The sequence below is a fragment of the Atta cephalotes genome, assembly GCF_000143395.1.
Source record: "Atta cephalotes unplaced genomic scaffold scaffold00108, whole genome shotgun sequence".
Taxonomy (NCBI): domain Eukaryota; kingdom Metazoa; phylum Arthropoda; class Insecta; order Hymenoptera; family Formicidae; genus Atta; species Atta cephalotes.
The window spans coordinates 79,065-103,013 of NW_012130172.1; the positions used below are offsets into that span (position 1 = coordinate 79,065).

The 23,949-nt window shown below is 29.8% G+C and overlaps 1 protein-coding gene across 1 annotated transcript in view; it reads right to left on the reverse strand.

Moving 5' to 3' along the window:
* LOC105625105 (sulfotransferase 1C4-like) overlaps positions 1–19,290 on the reverse strand; it is a 72,445-nt gene extending 53,155 nt beyond the window's left edge. The window contains exons 1-2 of the mRNA XM_012206447.1: positions 19,143–19,290; positions 61–160 (exon numbers count right to left, since the gene is read on the reverse strand). Of these exons, the coding sequence (XP_012061837.1) occupies positions 61–152 (92 nt within the window). The 5' untranslated portion in view covers positions 153–160; positions 19,143–19,290. The remainder of the gene's footprint in view (positions 1–60; positions 161–19,142) is intronic.
* Between the last annotated feature and the right edge of the window lie 4,659 nt (positions 19,291–23,949).

The following is a 23,949-nucleotide window of genomic DNA, read 5'->3' on the forward strand; positions in this document are numbered from 1 at the left end:
ATATATATATATATATATATATATATATATATATGTATATATATATATATAATACTATACTCTAAAAAGGGAAATCTCTCTATTAAATATCTTCGCTGTGCCTTGTCAAAATTCATGTCATTCGCCACCAGCCATATTAGTTCCTGCGTCATCGTCGTACCTAATCAATATAATATGTAAATTTAATTAATATTTTTAATACTAGCACGATTCAATAAACAAGAATGGATTAAAATGGATTGAAATTTTAATCCATTTATATCATCCGAATGTATACAATATATGTACAATTTTTAGGAAAATTTGATGTTGCGCGAACAATATTTAGAATGTGAAACGCATCTTGATTTGTTCTAAAGTACAAAAACCTATGTAAAATAGAAACTTTTATTATCCTTCCGGATCTAATTATTTTTTAAAAAAACCATTTCAGAGCGTTATGAGACTTGAACAGAAGAATAAAATAAACGACACACTTTAAGATTGGTCGGTGAAAGGCTCAAATTGACCCTTCTCCTTTGAGTATATATACTTAAATTGTGAATATTTACACTGCAGATTAAGTGTACACACTCAACCATTGAGTGTGTACACTCAAAGATCGAACGTTTACATTTACAATTGAATTTATACATTAGAGCTGTGTAATAAAGAACTCGGTTTCGAACTTTGATCGATTCAAATAATTGTCAATCATACAGAACAACGTACTTCGATATCGGTACGTAACTCGATTGAAATAATCGTTACATTGAAACAACTGATTCGATATTCGTTACAATTAATTATAACTTGACATTTCGGACTTATTTATTACAAGTAATAACAACATTTTATTATAACAAATAAAAACATTTATATTTGATCGTATACAAACTTTTGTTTAAAAAACTTTTGTTTGTTCTTGTTCATCACTAAAAATATTAATTGTTCCATAGATATACACACGCGTGTGTCAGTTATAATATTTCCTGCGCAACTAAACACATGGCCTGATACGTACAGTATCATGTTGCTCCTCGCCCTGATGAAGTGAACTGCAAGATTCACGAAACGTTGGCATTCCAAGAATGGATCTGGACACGGAAGAAACCCGCGAAAGGCATAATCTTTACATAGAAAGGACCCGTGGAAGTCTCAAAAATATTAAGCTACAATTTCCAACGTCCATTAGCATACAAATTAGTATCAAATGGAAAACATAATAAAAAATAACTTAATGAAAAGTAATTAACAATAATTTGTCCATATTTGACAACTCTACCATATATCTCTCTTGTAATAAGTATTATCCTTTTTTTGGGTCTAATTCGTTTATCTAATACTTAATATTAAATTTGAGCGTTCACTTACACATTTTTGAGTACAAAAAACTAATTTTAAATATTTGTCACAATTTAATTATTGTATTATTATATTGTAAAAAATAGCGAGAACAATGTTCTTTTTTACAATTATTCTTTAATTCTTTTTACTGAGCTGAATATATTATATTTTAATATTAGTTAGTCTTTAATTAGTTCAAAATATCTTTGAAAGTAGTAGATTCACTATAATTTTCGAAACGTTCTTAAACGTTGCAATGAACGTTCCCTTTGAAACATAAAAGTATTAACGCGATCAAAGCAGCATTTTGATGCCGATCATATATGTATATGCCGTTTTGTCAAGTGTTTGCTTCCATCGATTTCTTTTTATTGATTGTCATTAAATAGCACGCCTTCATAGATTGTATATTCTGTAATTATTATGTATAAAAATTATTGTTATATTATTATCATCATATAATATTACATAATATTGCAATCACATAAATAAGTTATACATAACACAACATTTTGTGTCAGTTAAAAACAATATACACTCATTAATTTTATTGATTTCTATGGTATAACTATAAGATATATTAACAAGTTGTGTCAAATCACATATGAGACATGTTCTATGTTAAACCGAACAATTTTTTTCGCAAAACACAGATTTTTACCTGTTGAATATAACAAATTAAAAAAAATAATAATGACTATGTTTCAAAGGTGTTCAATTTGATGTAGAATATATATATATATATTATAAATTTGCTTTAATTATAAAAAACTAATAAAAAATAACATTAAAAAGATAAATAACTGACGCTTATTTTTCAAATTACTTATCATTTCATTTATACTTATATATAACGTATGCTTATATATAAGGTATGGGAAAAAGTTCGTGGTGTTTTTCCCGTTAGATGGCATTAAAAAAACGCTACGAACTTTTTCCCACACCTAATATAATTATATATAATTGATATAATATTACATTAATAATTACAAAAGATAATTAATATCAATTAAAATAATAATTAATGAATTACGTAATAACGTGAAACAATATAAACAAAATCGACTTACTTTTTCAAATGACAGATGAAATGCCTCATTTCAAAAGTTCAAAGTTCATTTTTTCATAATTCTTTATAAGTCTTGAGAAATTTACATTTACAATTCATGTTTATCGAACAATGGTGAAGTCATTCCTATGTAAGAATCACATTTCTGTTTTTTTTCCGCTATCTTTTATTATGTATTTTGTAGATAATCTTTTCGCTGCATTATAAATAAAATTGTCTGACTCTATTTCGACTTTTCTGTACAGAATATTGTTAATAAGTGTGCAGAAAAGTTCGATAAATTCTTCTACAGTTTTATGTAACAAAATTATTTTTATGTGTGTGCATTGTAAAGAAAAAAATAATTATATTTATCTTCCAAAATACATTTCAACTTTTTTGGACAATTTTCCTTCGTGACAAATATTCATAAATTCTTTTTCCATTACTTTTGTAGCATGTTGTATAAAATTCAAAATGTCCAAATTTCCCAAATCATTTGTACATTTTTCATATTCCATTATTGTCTCGTCTGAGCGAACATACTTAACATACTTTTTTTGAATTTCAATTTCATTTGTAGTACTTGGAAGTATCGCTGCTTTCGTATAATCGATTTCATTGTTATTCTCTAAATTTTCATTTGTTCATTAAAATTTATTAACTGGGATAAAGTGAATGTATTACTTTCATCAAGTTCGCAACTCCGAAAGAATGTTTTGATGTGAAGTTGCAAACAGCTAATGATTTAAAAGCTCCTTCAAATTGTCCAGGACTTGGATTTCTGTTTGTACAACCATTACTTCTTATCTCACCAAAGAAATTTTCGCATCTTAATTTAAAAATTTTTAATTCAAACAATCAAAATTATTTCTTGAAAGCGTATTAAATATACGTTTTGCAGCATTTATCGTCCAAATTCAATTTTTCAAACATTTCAGAGCATTTTTTTTTCGGAACTTTTTTAGTTTTTTTATCACCATATCGCATGTTTATTAATTGTTTGCATGCTTCTTGCCAAAACTGTATGTGTCCATTATTCATAGTTATTATACTATTTAATCCTTGACCTTGTTTGCCATTGAATGAATCAAAAAGGTAATTTAAAAAAAATAACATATGCGACGTTACTGTAGTGCTTTTTAACAATGTTATTATATCTTTTTGTGTATAAACAACTCCTTAAGCAACAAGTACAAATAAGATGATACAAAATATAAAAAATATTTATTTATGATGTATGCTTAATTCGCTTTATTCTTACCATTACTGAAATGTAAAATTATATCCATAAAATTTCGAAATGTTTTGCTTAAGAGGCTTGCTTAAGGTTTTGCTTAAGAGATTTTGCTTGAGAAGCGTATTTAACTCATTTTTGGTATCAATTTGGGATTGATTCTCTGCTATTTTTGGTAATTAACGTTTATTTAAAATATTATTTTTATCTATTTTGTAAATTGTAATAATATGATTTCACGATGCATATTGTTTATCATATGCATGCTTAGTGATCACATCCATATCCACATCTTTAGTTAGGAGATTATTCCTTGTTCCTCTTAAGAGGTATACATAATCAAAAACGGGATTAATTTCTTGCCCCTTTACCAGAAAAGTATTTCCTAAAATAAAATTATATTTTTTTGTAGATGTTTATTAATTCTTATTTTTTTATTTTACACAGTACTCCAGTTTAATTCATATTCTATATTCAATACAATATCTCAAAATTCTTAAGTTGAAGATAATTTAGAAATATTCTACTGAATGGATTAAAATGGACCACCGTGTATTTTAATCATGCATAGAATATGAGACTTTTTTTATTACATTATGCTTTCCTTGTAAGCATATTATTTTTAATGCGTATCTTGTTGCTGTCGTTGATTGATTGATTAACGTATTGCAGCAATATTAGTAGTATTCTGATCGCATACAATTACTTAGTCTTAATCCACATGCAATAAGATGCATTAGGCATTCTTTAATATAACAAATTAATTGAAACGTTTTCATAGTACTGTAACAAAATCCATAACCTAACGGCATCTTCTTTCCTTTCTTCAAACTTTTGAAATAAGAAGTAAATGCATGATCTGCAATTTTTCTATTTCTTTTTGTATCGAAATCCTCAAATCCAATAATTCTATCTTGCTTCTTATCAAAGAATAAAGCAAGTTGTAGTGACTTTTCGTCTCATAATAAAACGACAAATTTCTCTCATTCATCTTTCATCTCTCTAACTACATCTCTTAAATATTTTATTATTATTTTATTGTATCCAGGTCGTAACGGAATATTCGATATTGCATATTTAATGTTGTTATTGAGGGACAAGTTATATATATTTCAATATGAAATTATAACATGAATCTTTTATAAATACCGATACAAAATATTTTTTCTAGATATATACTATTCTGGATTAATAGAAAGGATATACTATTACTAGAATTTATTAAAATTTATATATCCTGCCGAAAATTCTTGTATGAAATTTTTATATAAGATTAGTCTTATAATGAAATTGAAATATTAAAGTTCTTATGTGCTATTATATAATCTCATAAATTTTTATATATTTTATAATAGCATATTATATATGTTTAAAGAAAATATAAGATATTATATGATTAAAGATGCGTTTCGCGGATTTTCTCCGTGTCCAGATCCATTCTTGGAATGCCAACGTTTCGTGAACCTTGCAGTCCACTTCATCAGGACGAGAAGCAGCCTAATACTGAATTGTTCCTCTGGACCGTTCCTTTTATATTACACTGCTTGTTGGAGTGGTGGAGAGAAGAAGAGAATTGTGAGTGGGGGAGAGGAGGGGAACTGGTCGGTTTTCAATAACTGGAAGAATGGTCTTCTATATTTTATTTATGTTGCAGCCATTATCTCTATTTAGATTGTTAGGATGTTTTGTATCTCTATGATTTCTCTATATTTTCTTGGAAAATATGATTTAATGTAGGCTATTGTCGTTTTGTCAAACAGTATTTGACGTCCTGTTTCAATGTTGTGTTCTGATAATGCCGATCACATGGCATGTTTTAGCCTGATATTACGTTCTTGACATTGGTGTTCTTTTATCCGTAGATTGATCATTCTGCCAGTTTCTCCAATGTATACTTGCCCGCAGAAACAAGGTATTATACTTCTGCGGAGTTGAGGAGAGATCTTTGATCTTTAGAATTTATTAAGATTTGTCTTATCTTTTTGGGTTTGAAGATAATTCGGATATTGTGTTTGTTTAATATCCTGTCAATCCGATCTATTATTTCTTTAACATATGGAAGAATAGATAAGAACCTTTCGTCTAATTATATGTCAGAGACCGTTGTCTTGCTTGCATGTTTATTGATTATTTTGATTATGTCTTTTTTGTTGTGTCCGTTTTTCTATAAGGCTAGTTTTTAGATGATTGAATTCTGTCTGTAAATGTTCTTTGTCAGAGATGGTGAAAGCTCTACCAGTTATGTAAATATGAAATTTACCAATAAATGGCCATAGCTGTCAATGTAGTTGTTGTCAGACGGCGCCATTGATGCCATTCCTTGTTCTGACATCTGACAAAGATTTTCAACTCACAACAATACAAATTTCATACAACAGAATAATTTGTAATTGAACATGTCGAATTTTGTGCCTGCAAATTACGATTTGCGGATAGCATTGATTTTCTGTTACCATTTGAAGAAAACTGCTGCAGAATCGCATCGAATGCTTGTCGAAGCTTACGGTAAGCATGCTCTTGGTAAATCACAGTGCTTTGAGTGATTTAAAAAATTCAAAAGTGGCGATTTTGACGTGAGAAACGATGAATGTGGAAAACCACCGAAAAAGTTTGAAGACAGCGAATTGCAAGTATTGTTGGATGACGCTCAAACTCAACAACAACTCGCGGATTAATTGAATATGACACGAGAAGCCATCTCCATATCCTTCCATATCCATCCTTCTTTAAAATCCATGGGAAAGATCCAGAAGATGGGAAAATGAAGATAGGTTCCACATGAATTGAATGAAAGACAGCAGGAAAATCAAAAAACCACTTGCGAAATGCTGCTCGCCAGGTACAAAAGAAAGTCATTTCTCCATCGAATTGTGACTGGCGATGAAAAGTGGATATATTTTGAGAATCCTAAGCGTAAAAGATCATAGGTAACTCCAGGCGAACCATCGACATCGACTGCAAGGACAAATCGCTATGGACGGAAGAATGTTCTGTGTTTGGTAGGATCAGAAAGGTGATCTATTATGAGCTGCAAAACCTGGCGAAACTGTTAATACTGAACGTTACCGACAATGATCAATTTGAATCAAGCTTTGTGTGAAAAACGACCGGAATATCAAAAAAGGCAACACAGTGATTTTATTTCATGATAATGCACCATCACACACAGCAAAACTGATCAAGGAAACGATTGAGGCACTTGGTTGGGAAATACTTTCGCATGCGGCTTACCAGACTTGGCTTCGTCCGATTACCACTTATTTACATCGATGGAACACGCACTTGCTCAGCAGCGCTTCTTACGAAGATGTACGAAAATGGCTAGATGACTGGTTTGGCTCAAAAGAGCAACAATTTTTTTGGCGTGGCATCCACAAATTGTCAAACAGGTGGAAAAAATGTATAGCTACCAATAGGAAATACTTCGAATAAAATATTTTTTATCATTTTCATGCAATAAAATATGTATTTTCTATAAAAAAATTCCGGTTTTATATTTACATACCTGGTATATGTACAAGTAAGTTGATTGCTAACTGTTTTTGTGCTTCCCTCGATTATTGAAGATCGACCAATTTCGTCCATTTCTCCCTCTCCCCATACATAATTCTCTTTTCCAACAAGCAGCGTAAAATATATAAAAGGAACGGTCTGGAGGAACAGCTCAGTATCAAGCTGCTCCTTGTCATTGAAGTGAACTGCAAGGATCACGAAACGTTGGCATTCCAAAAATGGATCTGGACACGGAGAAAACTCGCGAAAAGTATAATCTTTTATAAAAAACTTATTAGATTACTTATAAATATTTATAAGAATTTTAAATATTATTTAGAATGCCCATCGTCCCTTATTGGTACCAAACGGTCGAGATTACCGAGAAGCATTTTCGGTTGCTTGAAACAAGTGATTAGAGCGAAAAGAACGTTTTTTCGTTATCTCGTTCGCTCTCAACGCGACCACGGCGAGTATACGGACATGACTTCGTACATGTATGTGACTACCGGTTTCGCCCAGTCACCATTCTGTGTCGCCATCGTCAACGCGGAATTCTTGGCTGAGTACTCAGGAGCTTTAAAAATGGCAAATTCTAATGATTACTTATAGAATTATTTGCTTAGTAGCTCGCCGTTACACCATGACGCTAATATACCAATACACAATTCGCATTTTATTGTAACGTATTTTTACTTTCAAACATTTTAAAACATTTTTAAGGTATATTTAATTACATATAATTAATTACACTTTCTTTTTTAAAACTTGAACGTTATTATATTACACGAATATATGTATGTTTGATTGTGTTCTTTATCATTTAACATTTTATTTGATTGTATATATTTCAAATTATGTAAGTTGAACAATAGTACGGTATTTTGCTAATATGGCCTCCTTTGTTGTTGATTTTTGACGGTCTCTTTTTTTGAGATTATCATATCAAAATAATTATTCCATAAATCGATTGTAGTTTTATTGTTAATCTAAGATTTATATTACATATGTATAGATTTTTAGTATTAATCGAGGAACCTATAGATGGAAGAAGTTATTTATACCTACATTCAGAAAAAATTTACTAAATTTTAATAAAATATTTCTTTGAAGTTTTGTGGAATATTTACTAAATGTAAACGCATATGTTATATACAAGAATCATTAGTTTGGTATAACTATTATTTTTTTTATTTATCTATCTATTTTATTTATTGTAGTAAATATTCCGCTAGAACTATGCGAAGAAATATTTATTAAAATTTAGTAAATTAAATAAATTAAATTTTTTTTTCAGTATATATATATTTTTATAACTTAAATATTTATACTCTACAATATTTTAATTCCATAATTATATACTATTTTTAAACAAAACCAATTTTTTATATCTTTTTTGTAGAAGGCCATATTATCCTTACTTCTCTTTATCCTTATGAAAAAAATTTTTCAAAATTTGAGTGTTTATTTTTAGAGTTATTTCTGACACTGAACTTGAACGTTATCCAACTTGAGGGTTAATTTGAGTGTTACTCTTAAAATTGTGAGTGTTATTTATTCTATACAATTATTTAATTCAGTAAATGAAAAAACGGACAATTAAAAGTCTAAATTCGCAGTAATTGGAGCGATTAAATCAGTATATATTTCTCAGTACTATATATTGTATAACAAATACCGAATGTTTCGGCTTAATTCAAGCCATCTTCAGCAGTCTTGTATAATAAAATTTCTTGATGAATAATTCACACAAAAATGATATTAATAAAAGAAATGGTAATTTATCTGTCATTTTAGAAGATAGATCAGAATTTGATCATAAATTTAATTAGAATAACATAAAAATTTTAGATAACGAGAGATATTTTGGTAAAAAGTTAGTTAGACAGACATTTGGTGTGCTTATGGGTTCACCGTTATCGCCAATAATATCGGATATAGCCTTCAAAACTTAGAATCTGACATTTTAAATAAATTGACAACTAAACCTTCATTTTATGTACGCTACGTGGATGACATGTTGTTCTTGCAATTGACAAGACACACATTGACGACCTTTGTAATATGTTCAACAATCACTATCCGAGACTTAGTTTTATATTAGAGGGGAGGAAGATAACAGATTGAATTTTTTGAATATTACTTTGATAAAAGACAAGAATTCGGTCATTTATAATTGATACTAGAAGACTACTTTTCAGGGCGTTTTTTGAACTTTTATTCTCAGCATCCTATAAGTCAAAAAATAGATATAATGTTGGGATTGATAGATAGAGTTCTGTTATTGTCATACCCTTCCTTTCATGAAAAAAAATTTTGATAAAATCTTGAATAATGAATATCCATTAGAGTTGATTTTTTTTCCATCATTAAAAAAGACAACATAAAAAATTTAACCTTTAGAACAGTAATACTAACAAGAATGAAGAGAATAGTTCAAAAACAAAAAAAAACAAATATTTTTTACTATATCATACATAACAGGATATCGAACAGGGTATTCTTTAACTTTTATCATGGTGAAAATGTGAATCATCTCAAATTGCATGGTTTCCTAACTTTCATCATGGTGCAATTGCGAGCAATCTCAGGAGAGTTCGTTCGGCAAGAAATTTCTTGTCGAATGGTAAAATCTAAGAAAGAAAGGCTGAGAAATAGAGTGAAAGAGGAATCACAACCGACTGAATTGACTGAATTGATAGTTTTAAGATTAAATATATAATTTTGCACAGTCCAAAGACAAAAACAAAAACAAATAGCAATATAATAACAATTTTGTTATTGAATGAAAAGACCTTCGAACTATATATGAGAATTACATAAAGAACGCTTAAAGATATTCATTTTCAACAGATTGACTTTGTAGAAATAATGGTAGAAAATCGTTTAGGTCCAGTTCCATAACTTACGGTTTACTTTTAACTACTTTTAATCAAAATTCGACTTATTCGTCATTCGTTTTCAATTCTAGAATTGGAAAAAAATTAGGAATAAATTGAACTTTATGGCCGTAGTCCGATTTATACTGACAACACTTGACGCTGAGCGTCAGCATTTGTTTTCGTAACATTTGACAAATAATAAGGATGAAATGATTTTTAAGCGTTGTTAACGTGAATCAGGGTCCATTAATTCTTATAGAAAAAAATTTGTCGTTGACTTCAACGCCATCTAACATAGTACAATGAACGAAGCCAGAAAAGCAATATAGCATCAGAATCGATTTAAAATCAATCCAAATCGAACGCAATTATAATTAGTTATGATTGTTATGATCAGTCATGATTCCTCAATTTTGTTGAGTTTTATCGAGTTTTGCCCAACAAACGAGAATGGACTCAAATTAATTGAAATGGATTCAGATTTTCAGAAATATTGATTCACGAATGTTACAATAAATGCTTTTCAGTTCAGAATGCCCCATTTTTTATTCATTTATAGGAATTGCATGAAGCATATCTCTATGCCTTTCAATCTAAAAATAATATTAGCTTTTTCTGTGCACAACACACACATTGTGAATACTGTTCAATTCAAAATTGTGAATAAGAAATGCAATTTTTCAATCCAATTGCATCCGATTGAATCTAATTTAATCCAATTGAATCCAATTAAATCTAAAAAAAGTATTCACTACTTAAAACACGCATTCGGATAGAAAAAAATTTCAATCCATTCTCGTGGGAAGTTTTGCTCAATTGTGCTTCATGGTATTCTGTAGTATTCACGGGCTCATATGAGATTTCGAGGTATATTATAAAATCATTATTTGTATTACTTTTTTTGCTTTAAAATAGTAAAAAAAAGTTCGAGAGAACTCGAGACAAATTAAATAGATATTGTTTCTTGTAGTCTTTGAAATAAGATATAATTTTAACGAATACTATTGGACTGCTCGTTTCAAAGGTTAATATTATATTTACATGTGATTATATATTAGATCATCATCTTGTATTGTACGTCGCAATTTGAGTCGTGATTTTATAGGTTTCTGTATTTACCGCCGCTCTCCAGTTAATTCCGCGTGAGAAGACCGTACATTTGACAGAAAGTCGCGATTATTGCTGTAAACTTTAATCGATTGACGAATTTATAATAACTCTTGTGAAAATAGCCTGTTCATGTTTCTGCTATTGTTTCATGTTACGCGACTCAATAATCTCCAATTAGAGCAAACTCATATTATATCGAGACAAATTATTGTAACTACCATAAATTGCGTACTCGATGAGATTGTTGTAATTGTCTTTATTCAAATATCAAATATACGCCTGTCCTTCTTTTCTTATTATAGGAGGAATAATTCTTATATATTCTCTCTTCCGACTTATTCCCGTTTTCGAATTTTTTTTTCGAATAACCCTCTCTATCCGTGCGGGGCTGAGCAGCAATAGAGAAATAATGAGAAGGATCATTTGAGATTTAGAAAAGTAACGAAAACTGGCACGCTCATTCGTGCCTGGCGCCCAACTTAAGTTAGAAAAGTCTCGCGATAATTCCGTGCATAGTTATCGATTCTGAATATCAAAATCGGAATAAACTCGAAATAAAATTGGCTGTCGAACAATGACAATATAAAACGCGACGAAGTTGTACCGTCAGTCGAAACTATTGATCGATATATTATATCATGGTGTCCGTTCATAAATGTCCGAGCAAATATCTCAACTGATTAAAGATACAAGAAAGTTGAATAAGAGAAATTTATACGATTCTGAGTCAGCTACAAAGTGCACGTAAAAATTTTTTTTCTACTCTTGGCTTTTTCCAGTTATGTAGGTTTAATTTTTCTTAAATGGATACTTATAATTTTTTTGCATATTTGTATAATAGACAGCATTTACAATCAAAATTATATGTAGTAAAAAAATTACTACTATGCATCTTTTATGAGATAATCGACATCTTAAATATCAAAGTAGTAAATTGGATTTTAAGTAATTTTGAATGTGGTTTAAAATGTCGAAGAAGAAAATGTTTTTTATACAATAAAATATTTATTAACTCATAAATTGCTCGAAATTTTGACCATGATTCAATAACATTCAAAATTTTTATAATGTTTTTCATTAATATTTTTGAGGCTTCCATGAGTGTTTTCTATATAAGGATTATGCGTTTCGCTACGAGCCACACTAATTGTATGTTAATAATGTATATTTCTGAAGTAAACAAATAATAACTGTTTCGACCCTTATTAGGTCATTATCAATGTATTATTGGGTATAGACGTTATAAAATTAAATTGATAGATAAAACAAATTTTTAAAACTTTTTAAATTTTTAATACTTTTTACTTCTATAACAAATGTATTTTGAACTTATATTTTGAACTTATATTTGTCAATTAAGAGACTCATATGTATAGTCTTCATTTTCTTCAGAAATGTTAGATAAAACATTTTTTATGTCAAAATTTATTTTAGCAAGTTCTTTATAATTCCTTGGACGCAGTTGTCAAGTTGTTATAAAACTGCTAATAAACTGCTAATAAACTGCTAATAAAAGAAAATTGAATCATAAAATCTTTTTCTAATCTCAGAATATAATAATACACTAGTAAATAAAACTAAAATGTGTAAATAACAATAACTTGTCTTTATATTATTTTCTTATCAGTTTTACATCCTCCTGCATATTCTTCTCAGTTCATTTTCCTCTTTTCTTCCTCATATTGTCAAAAAAGTTCTTTACAAGTTATGTATTGTAAGTTTTAACAGCAATCTATGAGATCGACATTACATTTAAGAGTTTATCTGTTGGCAATTAAAATTAAAATAAAATATATTCATTTAACTTTTATCTACAATTCAAATAACTTTTTGTTATATTATTAGTCATTTTCACCTAAAAATTTTTCAACTAAATTTAAATTCAACTAAATTTTCAACTAAATTTTATAGCTGATTAAGTATTTATAGTAATTAATATTATAGGACTATTTTTTCAATCTTAAATTCTAATCTTTTGTTTTTTGCTACTCAGATAATTAAGCATGATATTCCATGATACACAAAACATCATAATGTTATTGTACTGCCACGATACAATACAGGTGTACATAACTGTATGGTAGTGATACGGTAGCTTTGACTATAAACACATAAATTGCTAGTAGCCAACTTTAGACATGTCGCTAAGCTGGAAGATTAGGCCCCGGACAATAATTTTTTACAGGAATGAACTTTGACTATAGTATATGTATGTTTATAGTATGCAATGGTCAGTAAAGATCTCTGCTCCTCGAAGAGACTATTCAAACGATTTTAAAATCCATTAATTTGCATGGTACTGTGGTTCTGTATCAGAAAAATGTGATCCTGAATCAAAAAACAAAGGAAAAACAGAAAAAGAAGAAGAAGGAGAGATCACCAGTAATGGTCAACTTTCACATTTGAACTTGCCGGTTTTTATTGTTCGGGGCGGAGTCTAACAATCTTCAGCCAACTTCAATTCGGCGACACCGAGAGTATGCATTCTCTATAGCAAATATGAGGGACTAGTAGATAGCAAAATCCATTCCAGATAGCTAAATACCTCCACAGTATTGGTACAGTGAGCGTACGGCGTACTATGTGTACCGGTACCTGTCATATATGTGCGTACTTAAAGCTTACAGTACCGGTACACCATACTTTCGGTACGCCGTACCGATAATCTATGCCTTAGGTACGCATAATATTAAAATTAATTAATTTTACAGTTTTATTACTATTATAAAATGAATATTATTATTGATTAATATTTTATTCCAGAATACATATCATAAAATTATGATAAAAAAAAACGTTTTTCCTTGAATTCAGGAACTATAATTTCAGTACTTCGAAGCGGTCCATCCGGTTGCATATCGCCACTATCCTTGACTTCTGAAATCATCTAGAAACCGCTGCACTTCGATGATTCACACCTATATAATCATGGATGTATAGCTGATCTACATCTGTTCAATACCATCTTGATCAAAAAGTTCCCGGAATTACCACCAAGTGATGCTCTGAGTCAGCTGATTTGAGTTTTGTTTTTTTGATTAGGTTGCCACATCTATCATTGACATTCCCATTAAATTTTATTACCATAGCTTTATAAAAGTTACGCCGTCTTGAGTACATTTACCTCTGCACGTATTTTCGAGTTTGGATTTGGGCAAACAACTCGTGGATTTTGCACCATGATAACGCACCGTCGCACAGTGCCATCATTATCCGTGAATTTTTTACCAAGAACGAAACGAATACCATCCAACAGCCATCGAATTCACCTGATATGCTCCCTGCGATTTTTTTCTGTTCGATCGAGTCAAAAAACCATTACGGGGAACGCGTTTTAACAGCCGAAAGTTTCGAGAGCTGGATCAAGCGCTGACATAAGTGCGTTATAGTCGATGGGGAGTACTTTGAAAGGGACAATATCACTTTTGATGAATAAAACTTGTATTTTCTGAATGAATTCCGAGAACTTTTTGATCAAGGTATATCCTGATAGAAATTTGTGCAGTGTTATTCAACTGAATATCCAGTCAGCTACTGTCTAAATTTAATTTTAATATTATAATGACTATTTTCAGGTTAGGAAATCATACATTGTACAATATTTTCGCAGTACAAGTTATCATGTATATCGTCTTCGACTAGAGGTCTCCACAGTGTCTCTCCTGCTGATAAAACGGTACACCGTATTAATACGATACAGATTATATATCATAATATATATAAACAATATACAATGCAGATACAGTGTTGATACGCTGTACTATAATATCATGTACACTTTTTGTACTGCTACCATACAGTTACGCTGTACACTGTCACCTCATGGCAGTACAGTATCAGTACGGTAACGATATTTTGTGGGTATCATGGAACACTTGGTTATCTGGGAAGATATTCTACAAAAATTTTTAATGGTCGGTACTACAGGACTTTCTCCTATTAGATCAAATACATTTTCATATAATTTTTGAAATAATTCGTGTATGCGACATTTTAAAGCAATAATTGTGCAATAGAAAAAAAAACTTATTTTGCTTTTCAATTGACAAATAAAAAATTATTTTAAAATTGCGCAACATACTCATCAAAAAATAAGGAACACTTTCGAACACGCTTAAAATTGCGCATTATTCAGAATACTATAATTCGGTAAAAAAATCATCGCAGACAAACAATCGCATCTTGTCTATACGAATTTCTTATTAATCAATTTATGAACGAGATATGTGTATAATGTGCATGAAAAATCATAAATAATTATATATCTCGTAAATTGCGTATTGATATGATTATACTATTCTGGATTAATGGAAAGTATACTATTAGATGTATAACTTTGCGCCGTTTTTTTCCGAAATTCGAGGCTTTATTGTAAAAAACTGGTTATACATTTATGATTCAAAGTATTGTTCATCGCTGACCACTACTTTCTCCCATCTTTCGGGTAGCGTACGAATCCCGCGTCGAAAAAACTGATCATCTTTTGAGGCTATCCACGAATCGATCCAATTTTTTACTTCTTCATAAGAAAACCGGAAGTGCTGGTCAGCCAAGCCGTGTGCCATTGATCGAAACAAGTGATAGTCAGAGGGAGCAACGTCTGGAGAATACGGCGGGTGGGATAGGACTTCCCATTTCAACGTTTCCAAGTATGTCTTGACCACTTTCGCAACATGGAGTCGAGCATTGTCATGCTGCAAAATCACTTTATCGTGTCTCTCGTTATATTGCGGCCATTTGTCTTTCAATGCTCGGCTCAAACGTATCAATTGCGTTCGATACCGATCGCCTGTGATTGTTTCAGTTTGAACAGTTCATAATACACTACGCCGAGCTGGTCCCACCAAATACAGAGCATGACCTTGGACGACAAAATCACCGTTCTTGAAGCGTTGAAATCACTCACGACACGTTCTTTCACTAATAGCGGCCTCACCATAAGTATTTGAGAGCATTTGATGAGCCTCAGCTGCAGATTTCTTCATATTGAAGCAAAAAATTAAAACCTCCCGCAAATGACGAGAATTTGGCTCGTAAACTGACATTTTCAATCGAGAATAACTTTATGATGCAGACACAAATCGACTAATGTTTCTATGGGGTTATGTTGACAGATGCCCAAGTTTATTGTATGACGTCTATGATCTATTTATTTCGACCACCACTTACCGCTAAAGCAATCTATAGGAAAACGGCGGAAGCAAAGTTGTACATCTAATACAATGTATTAAAACTTATACAGGGTCCGGTAAACTAACAAGTCGAAAAGTCCTCTATCATTTTGCAATTTTTGCAATAGTTGCAAAGATAAACAGGAACATTTTGTTAAAATTTATACCGGACACTCTGTATGTTATTAGAATGTCTCTCGCCCCTTATCGATACGCTAAACGATTGAGATTGCATTTTCGATCACTTAAAACAAGTGACTAAAGCGAAAAGAACATTCTCTCGCTATCTCGTTCGCTCTCGGCGCCGAAGGCGAGCACATGAGCTCGTGCTTATGTTAAAGTGAATATAAAGAGAATGACGCTAATGTATGAACCTAATGCTGATTGACTCCGTCATTAAATGTCCTTACTGTTAGTTAGAAAGAAGACAATGTTAAAGAAAGAAGAGGTTAAGACGAGGAATTAGATATCCCATAGAGATATCCCAGATATAGGCTAATTGGCATCACTCTCTTTATATCCACTCTAACTTGTGTATGTGTTACAGCGCCACTATAAAAGGCTGAACTAATAGGTGTGAAAAGTGACGAAATTTTATGTTACATGCCATTTCATTGGCTACGTTCAGAAACGTCGCTCGGATATCTCCGCGGATTCACCATCTGTCCTTATTTAATATTAAATGTAGATAACGAAACAACATTAGATGTAGATAACGAATCCAATAAGTAATGAATCCGAGACATCGGAGGCATCCAGGCGACGTTTCCAAACGCAGCTATTAACTATTATATATAATGTATTTAATTCTAAAAATTTGACTTGTTTCGTTACTTATCAAATTTGTAAAAATTGATTAAAGTATCTTATATCTTGGAATTTTATATGTAAAAGCGTATTTTTCATCCATTTCAGCTGTCAGACTATGTATTTTCTGCCGGGATAAAGACTCACTTTACGTGCCTTTTTATAATCATTTATTATTGAAAGTAAAGGCAGAAAAGAACAGTTTTTGTCAATTTTTACAGGTGTTTTAAAACGATTTTGTCATTAAGATTTATCCAAATTGTCTTTATTTACAAATGACACATAACATAAATTAACGTCATTTCTGGTCACAATAACACATGGCCGCGTAACTACTCAAGAGCCTAATAGTAGAGATATGTTGTGCCGATATTTCACGCCGATTGGCACGAATCCACAAAGGACTTCAGGAGATGAGATTAGTCAACCTTGTAGTTTTTTAAATAGAATATATTTAGCTTCATACGTAATACCAATGGTTATTTTATTACGAGTCCTCTTAGCACTATTCGCGTCGTGATAAATAGATACAGCTACAATTACGTTTAAACGACGGACAAAGTACAACACAACAAGTTTCTTTCAAATTCTTCTTTCTGACGATCACGTCCGCGATCGCGCTTATATTTTATATTTTTCGGGTCATCCTTGAGTGTTCCATGCTGACCAGTCAACGTTCCGCGATTATTAGATAAGAATAGCTTCCGCGCAACTTCTGAGTCCGCATTTCTTAAGTTTACAATTTATATTCGTTCTTTTTTTATTTATATTAATTATTTAAAAGTAATTTTGAGTATATTTAATAAATCGGTTTTGGCAATCGTTTATTTTTCTTGCACGTTCATGACGCAATTGTTACTTGTTTATTAGCAATTAACATTCATGACAGATATAAGAAGGACTATTACCTATACTGACTTATATCTATAATATCACCTTCTCCTCTACTTTTGAAAACCTAAATTTTTTTCAATCCATTTCAATCCATTCTCATTTAGTAAGGAAATTGTAAAATTTTTGTAATTCACATCTAATCAAACTATAAAATACTTTTAATAACTCCATTATTCACAATATTTATTTTTTCTGAAATGTATATGCTTAGACGTTACATTAAGTTCAATATCAACTGCAACAATTCTATTTTTCTTAGCATAGAATGTTTTAGTTCATTGTTTTCGAAATTACAATATTATTGAGATGTTTTATTTTTTAACAATTCAAAATAAAAAAAAACTCAAAACGCTTATTTGCAATTTTCGAAATGTTATCAAAACCGTTTTAGGTTTTAGCAATTTGAGATAAAACGCTCGAAACTTTATTTAAAATGAAAGATTAAATTTATTGTTAAATATAAAGCATTTTTATATCAAGCTTTTATTTATTTAATTTTTTTCAAAATTCAATTTTTTTTTGACATGTTTTCTTGCTTTATAAAAAAAATTTATAAACTGAAAGAAATTACAATAATTAAAAAAATTAATTTCTTAAATTACAGTACATGGAATACCTGATAGTTTTAGAAATGTTTTTGCTTAAAAATAAAATTTAATATTACTCATAATTTCTCATATACGAAGCAATTAATGTAATAACAATTGTGTAATTTGCAAGGTATTTATGTTTACGTAACATAAAAAAAATTATTTCGATTGGTATGCATATTTTTATTTAGTATTATTATTTTGCTATATTATTCTATGTCTTATTGTTATATCATTTGCCTCAGCCTTTTTTATTACAAAAAAGATCATGGACGTTTAATTTCGATAAGGAAACAATTTTCTGGTATAAAAACTTTGTCAATAGAATTTTAATTGCAATGACACAATATCTTTATCATAATTCGTGCTCTATTATATATAATCATTAAATTTTTTTTAATTCAAATTGTTTCCGAATATAAGCTTTAAAATTTTCGTTTATATACGACAAATATATTGCATTTGTTTATACTCATTGTCAAAAATGGGAAAAGTAAAAAATCGTAAAATATAATACTTAAAATATAATACTAAAATATAGTACTTATATAATAAATCTGAACACACACAATGAAAATAATTTACCTGATCTGGGATACGAAAAAATCCATGTATCATCCGGACGAATTTCGAAATTATATATATTGTCACCATTCTCAACGTATTTGTATGGCAGGAACCATTTTTTCTGACCGATTTTAACGAAGCCATGCTTGTGAAGCGGATACCATTTTAATAATGAGGTCGCCAGCTCACCCTCGACGCGTTCCACTTTTAGATCTTTAAAAAACATACTTAGACGTGCTTCGTTAATAGCCTTCTCGCCCACAAAGAATGATTGGGAATCTCGCTCGAATATTTTCACAGCCTATGTATCACCGCAACCCAATGAGTTTATGTTATCAGTAAGAACTTATATTCGAAAAATATATCCGATAACACACTGATAACATCCTTGAAGATGATATAATGATATCGATTATATCTAATGCATCCATTTTAGAAAAGAAAAGATATTTTAAATATCATCTTAAAATAATATCTTAAAAACTTCCTAAATCTGACCTTGTAGATATCAAAAAATTGTAGCGTATTCAATTTGCTGACTCAACTCGATTTCTAGTCGATCTGTTCTTTTTAGAAATTTAAAATGTCTATTATGGTCGAAGCTGGATCTTCATTGCTTTAAATAATTCAATCTTGAATATATGGTATACTATTTAAGGTACTTGAACCGAAAAGGCCCAGCACAAAATATGCACTTTTTAAATTACTGCTTATAAATGCATTTTATGCCTAAATTATATATAATATGCTTAAAAAATATGTCATAGAGCCGATAAGAAGAAATCTAGAGAACTAGATCGGCAATAATTCTTTTTTTAATATAATGTAAACTTTATGACGAGATGAATGTTTGTGACGTTTTTCCAAAAATCCGCTGTAATAAATTGTAGTATTTAGTATTCCAAAAAAGTTCATTACATATACGATATTTTATAATTTATTATAACATATTATTCAACTTCCTAATCAATAAAAATGAGAAATATATATATCAATTTTTTAGAATAAATATATTGTTTAGAAACGACACATCAAATAAGATTCATGGTGCTATTCTGTACTATTCTGTAACTGGTATTTTTTCATGCCTACTGATAGTTGTCGGTGTCGTTAACAACATCGGTCGATAAACTTTGGTAAATGCGATTCTATATCACTGCTATCAATGAATATTTGACGGTCTTATCGTTAATGAAAGACAACTATCTATAGTTAACTCTAACGTGACTCCCCATAGATGATAAAAACATCGACACATTTGAACTTATTAATAACAACTAAAAATAATAAAAAATGCTGCATCACCTATTAAGCAGATTGAAGGCATTATAAAGTAAATATTTTTTAAATATGTAATTTATCTTATTAAAGTAATTTATATATAATATGTAATTTATATAATATGTTTATATATTGTAGATAATAATAGTATAGATAATAATATATAATGTAGATAATATATTACATCATATATTAAATATGTAATTTTCATCTATATTATATTATATATGCAATGTAGTTTAGATGAGGTTATTTGACATATTATTTCTTATATAAAAAAATTATTAAAAAATATTAAATTGTAAATTTAATTGTTATTTTTACTGAATTTCTTCAAATGGAATGTTTTTAATGTTATCGTACAATGGCTGAATTAGGATTTTTAGCGTGGGACCAAATATATTTGGAGCATCGATTAAGCATTCGTTTTGAACGCCGTTCAAAGAAAAAAATAGCGAGACATGCATGATCTCTTTGATCTTTATTACGGAATTTCTTAAATTATACCGAGTTGTACAATACAGAGATTGCAATGGATTTGATGAGACCAAGATTAGAATTTGAACGGCAACATGGTCTTAGTCCAGAATGTCAGGTATGTACACTATTTTTTGTTTCAAATAATATTTTACAATTAAATATTATCATAGATGTTATACGTATGGACTGACAATACAAAAATAATATCCATATTTCTCTTTCTACAATCTGGAAGTACGTTTCTCAGATGACATATACTATACATTGGAATTGTATTATTGAAGTTGTCTCTTACTATATGAGTTTACAAAATTTTATTTTGTATAACGTATAGAATTATTATTTATAAAAAATCAGACATTTTTATAATTTGTTACAAATTATAAATATTTTTTTTGATATTAACAGCTCTGTTTTATGCTGTTTCCAAGGTGCATTTTGAGAACAATGGGATATAGCTATAAGCCAGTTAGTCATACGAAAAGTCACTGATACCATAAATGATTTTCTGCTGCGACAATGGATATAATTTCCCATATCTGACGCCGAATTCCAAACAGCTCGGGAAAAATTTTTAAATGCTCCTCAACCATTTATAGGTGCAATTGAGATAATTAATTGCACTTATATTAACATAAAAGGACTTAAGGAGCACAAAGAAGCATATTTTTTTTGAATCACTAGGATGATCATGCACTCAATGTTCAAGTTGTATGTATTATAAAATACATCCAAAAAAAATACATATTTAAAATACATATTATACATATACGTACATATTATACATATATACACACACATGTATGTACATATACATATACATACATATATATATACATATATATATATATATATATATTATATATATATATATATACACATATTATAAATATTATATTATGTTTTTAAAATATATATTTTTATGTTATTAGATCTGTGATTCTGATTTACAAATATTAAACGTAAATACAAGATATTCAGGAGTAAGACATGATGCGTACATTTGGTCCAATTCTCCTGTGCGATCATGGAACGAAGATGTAATAATGGAGAACGCAATACTTGGTTAATCAGTATACATTTTTAAATTACAATGTAAGGTAGCGGCAGATATTTAAATCTTTTCTATTTTTGTAAAGGCAATGATGAATACAGCTTAGAGCCATGGCTAATAACTCCTCTAAAACATAACATATCAAATACACCTAGATTCCAATACAATGAGGATTTGTGCAGCGCTAGATCGTGCATAGAATATTGCTTAGGTATTTGGAAGCAGTATTTCTATCGGCTCTAGAGGAGATTAATGTATGAACCAAGCATGGCTGGTAAAATTGTTAATGCATGTGCTGTGTTGTACAACATGAGGATTGCACATGACATACATGACGATCAGGAAATAGATGAAATGAACATTTGGATTATAAGATCAATCCAGTTGTAGAGCATGAAGATAGAGAATTTCGCGCGCGCGTGCGCGCGAATGTGTGTGTGTGTGTGTGTGTGTGTGTGTGTGTGTGTGTGTGTGTGTGTGATAAATACAATTTGTAATGCATTTAGCAGAGTTGTGCGTTCATTGCTATTGATGTATTCTTCTTTGATTGGATGATTCAGAAGAATACATCAATAAGTTAGCACTCACTCAGCTGTTGAGTCCACTGAATAGTTTTCATTTTATTATGTGACAGTATATTATAAAATGCATGAATAATAATTACTTATATAGAATATATATATATATATATATAAGTATATATATTATAAAATATATATTTTTTTACCAATATTAATATCTGTGTCTCTTTCGACATTCATCATTTCAACGATTAATGTCGTCGCTGGCGGATGTTGAAGAATATCATCGTTCCCATTTTCTAATTGTATCTGATGTGCCTGTGAAAGAAAAAAAATACAGAAAATACATTCTTGTATATTGATCGCGTTCAGCTGACAAAGTTATTTTGTACTGTAATGAATGTCATTGTTGAATGCTGTATGTTATATTTCGTTTAATCCTGATTAAACATATAGGAATTAACATATAGGAATAACATATAGGAATTATGATTTTTGCAACAGTTTCAAAGGAGTTTTTTCCTTGAGCAATCATTATTGTATTTTACTAGCTAAATACTTCCAAGATAACATAAAAATTAACTGAGACTGCACAATGCAAACAAAAGGATATATCTCTTCCTCTATCTGCACACTCACGGCTACTTTTCACATATTCTAAACCAATGCAACAATGATATGTTTGTAAATTATCTAAACCGTCTGTAGTAACTAGAAAATTTCTAGTCTGATTTCTTTCGTTTCTTAATTTAGATGCTTTCTTTGATGCATTACTCTTCACGCCAAACCTGATAGTTATATACATAGATACATACATGCACATGCATATAAGATATTTATATAAGAACTCACGGTATTACAATTTAATTGACAATTCAATATAGAACAATTCATCATAAAATCTTCTCTACAAAATGATATATTATATGCTTATCATGCGCTTATGCTTATAAGCTTTCTACAATAAGCAATATTAGTAATGAATCAGAAGTCGAAAGCTAGAAATTGACTAATCATAGTCGCTTATTTATTCCATATTCGACTATGATTGATCAATTTCTAACTTGCAACTTCTGATTTATTACTATTGTTTACTGAAAATCTATTATAAATTACATTTCATAATACTTACATTTGCCACTGCTTCACTGTCTTGCCAGGGCCATCAGACAAACCATTAAATATTACTGTTAATTATTGTTTTACATAATGAATTTTACCTTCTTTAATTACATATCTATTTGTTGCAAATTCGGAATGTGATTCCATTATTATTTTACCAATTCTTCGTATTATATTGTCGTTGTTCTTAATGAGCGATTTCTTTTTGAACTGAAAGACATTGTGCATATTTAATTAATGTGATAAAAAAGTTAATATTATAAATAAAAAATAACTAATATATATATATACTATATATAGTAGAGAGTAGTATCGTAGTTAGTTAAGTTAACGTTTTAAGTTTTAATTTAATTAATTAGTTAGTAAC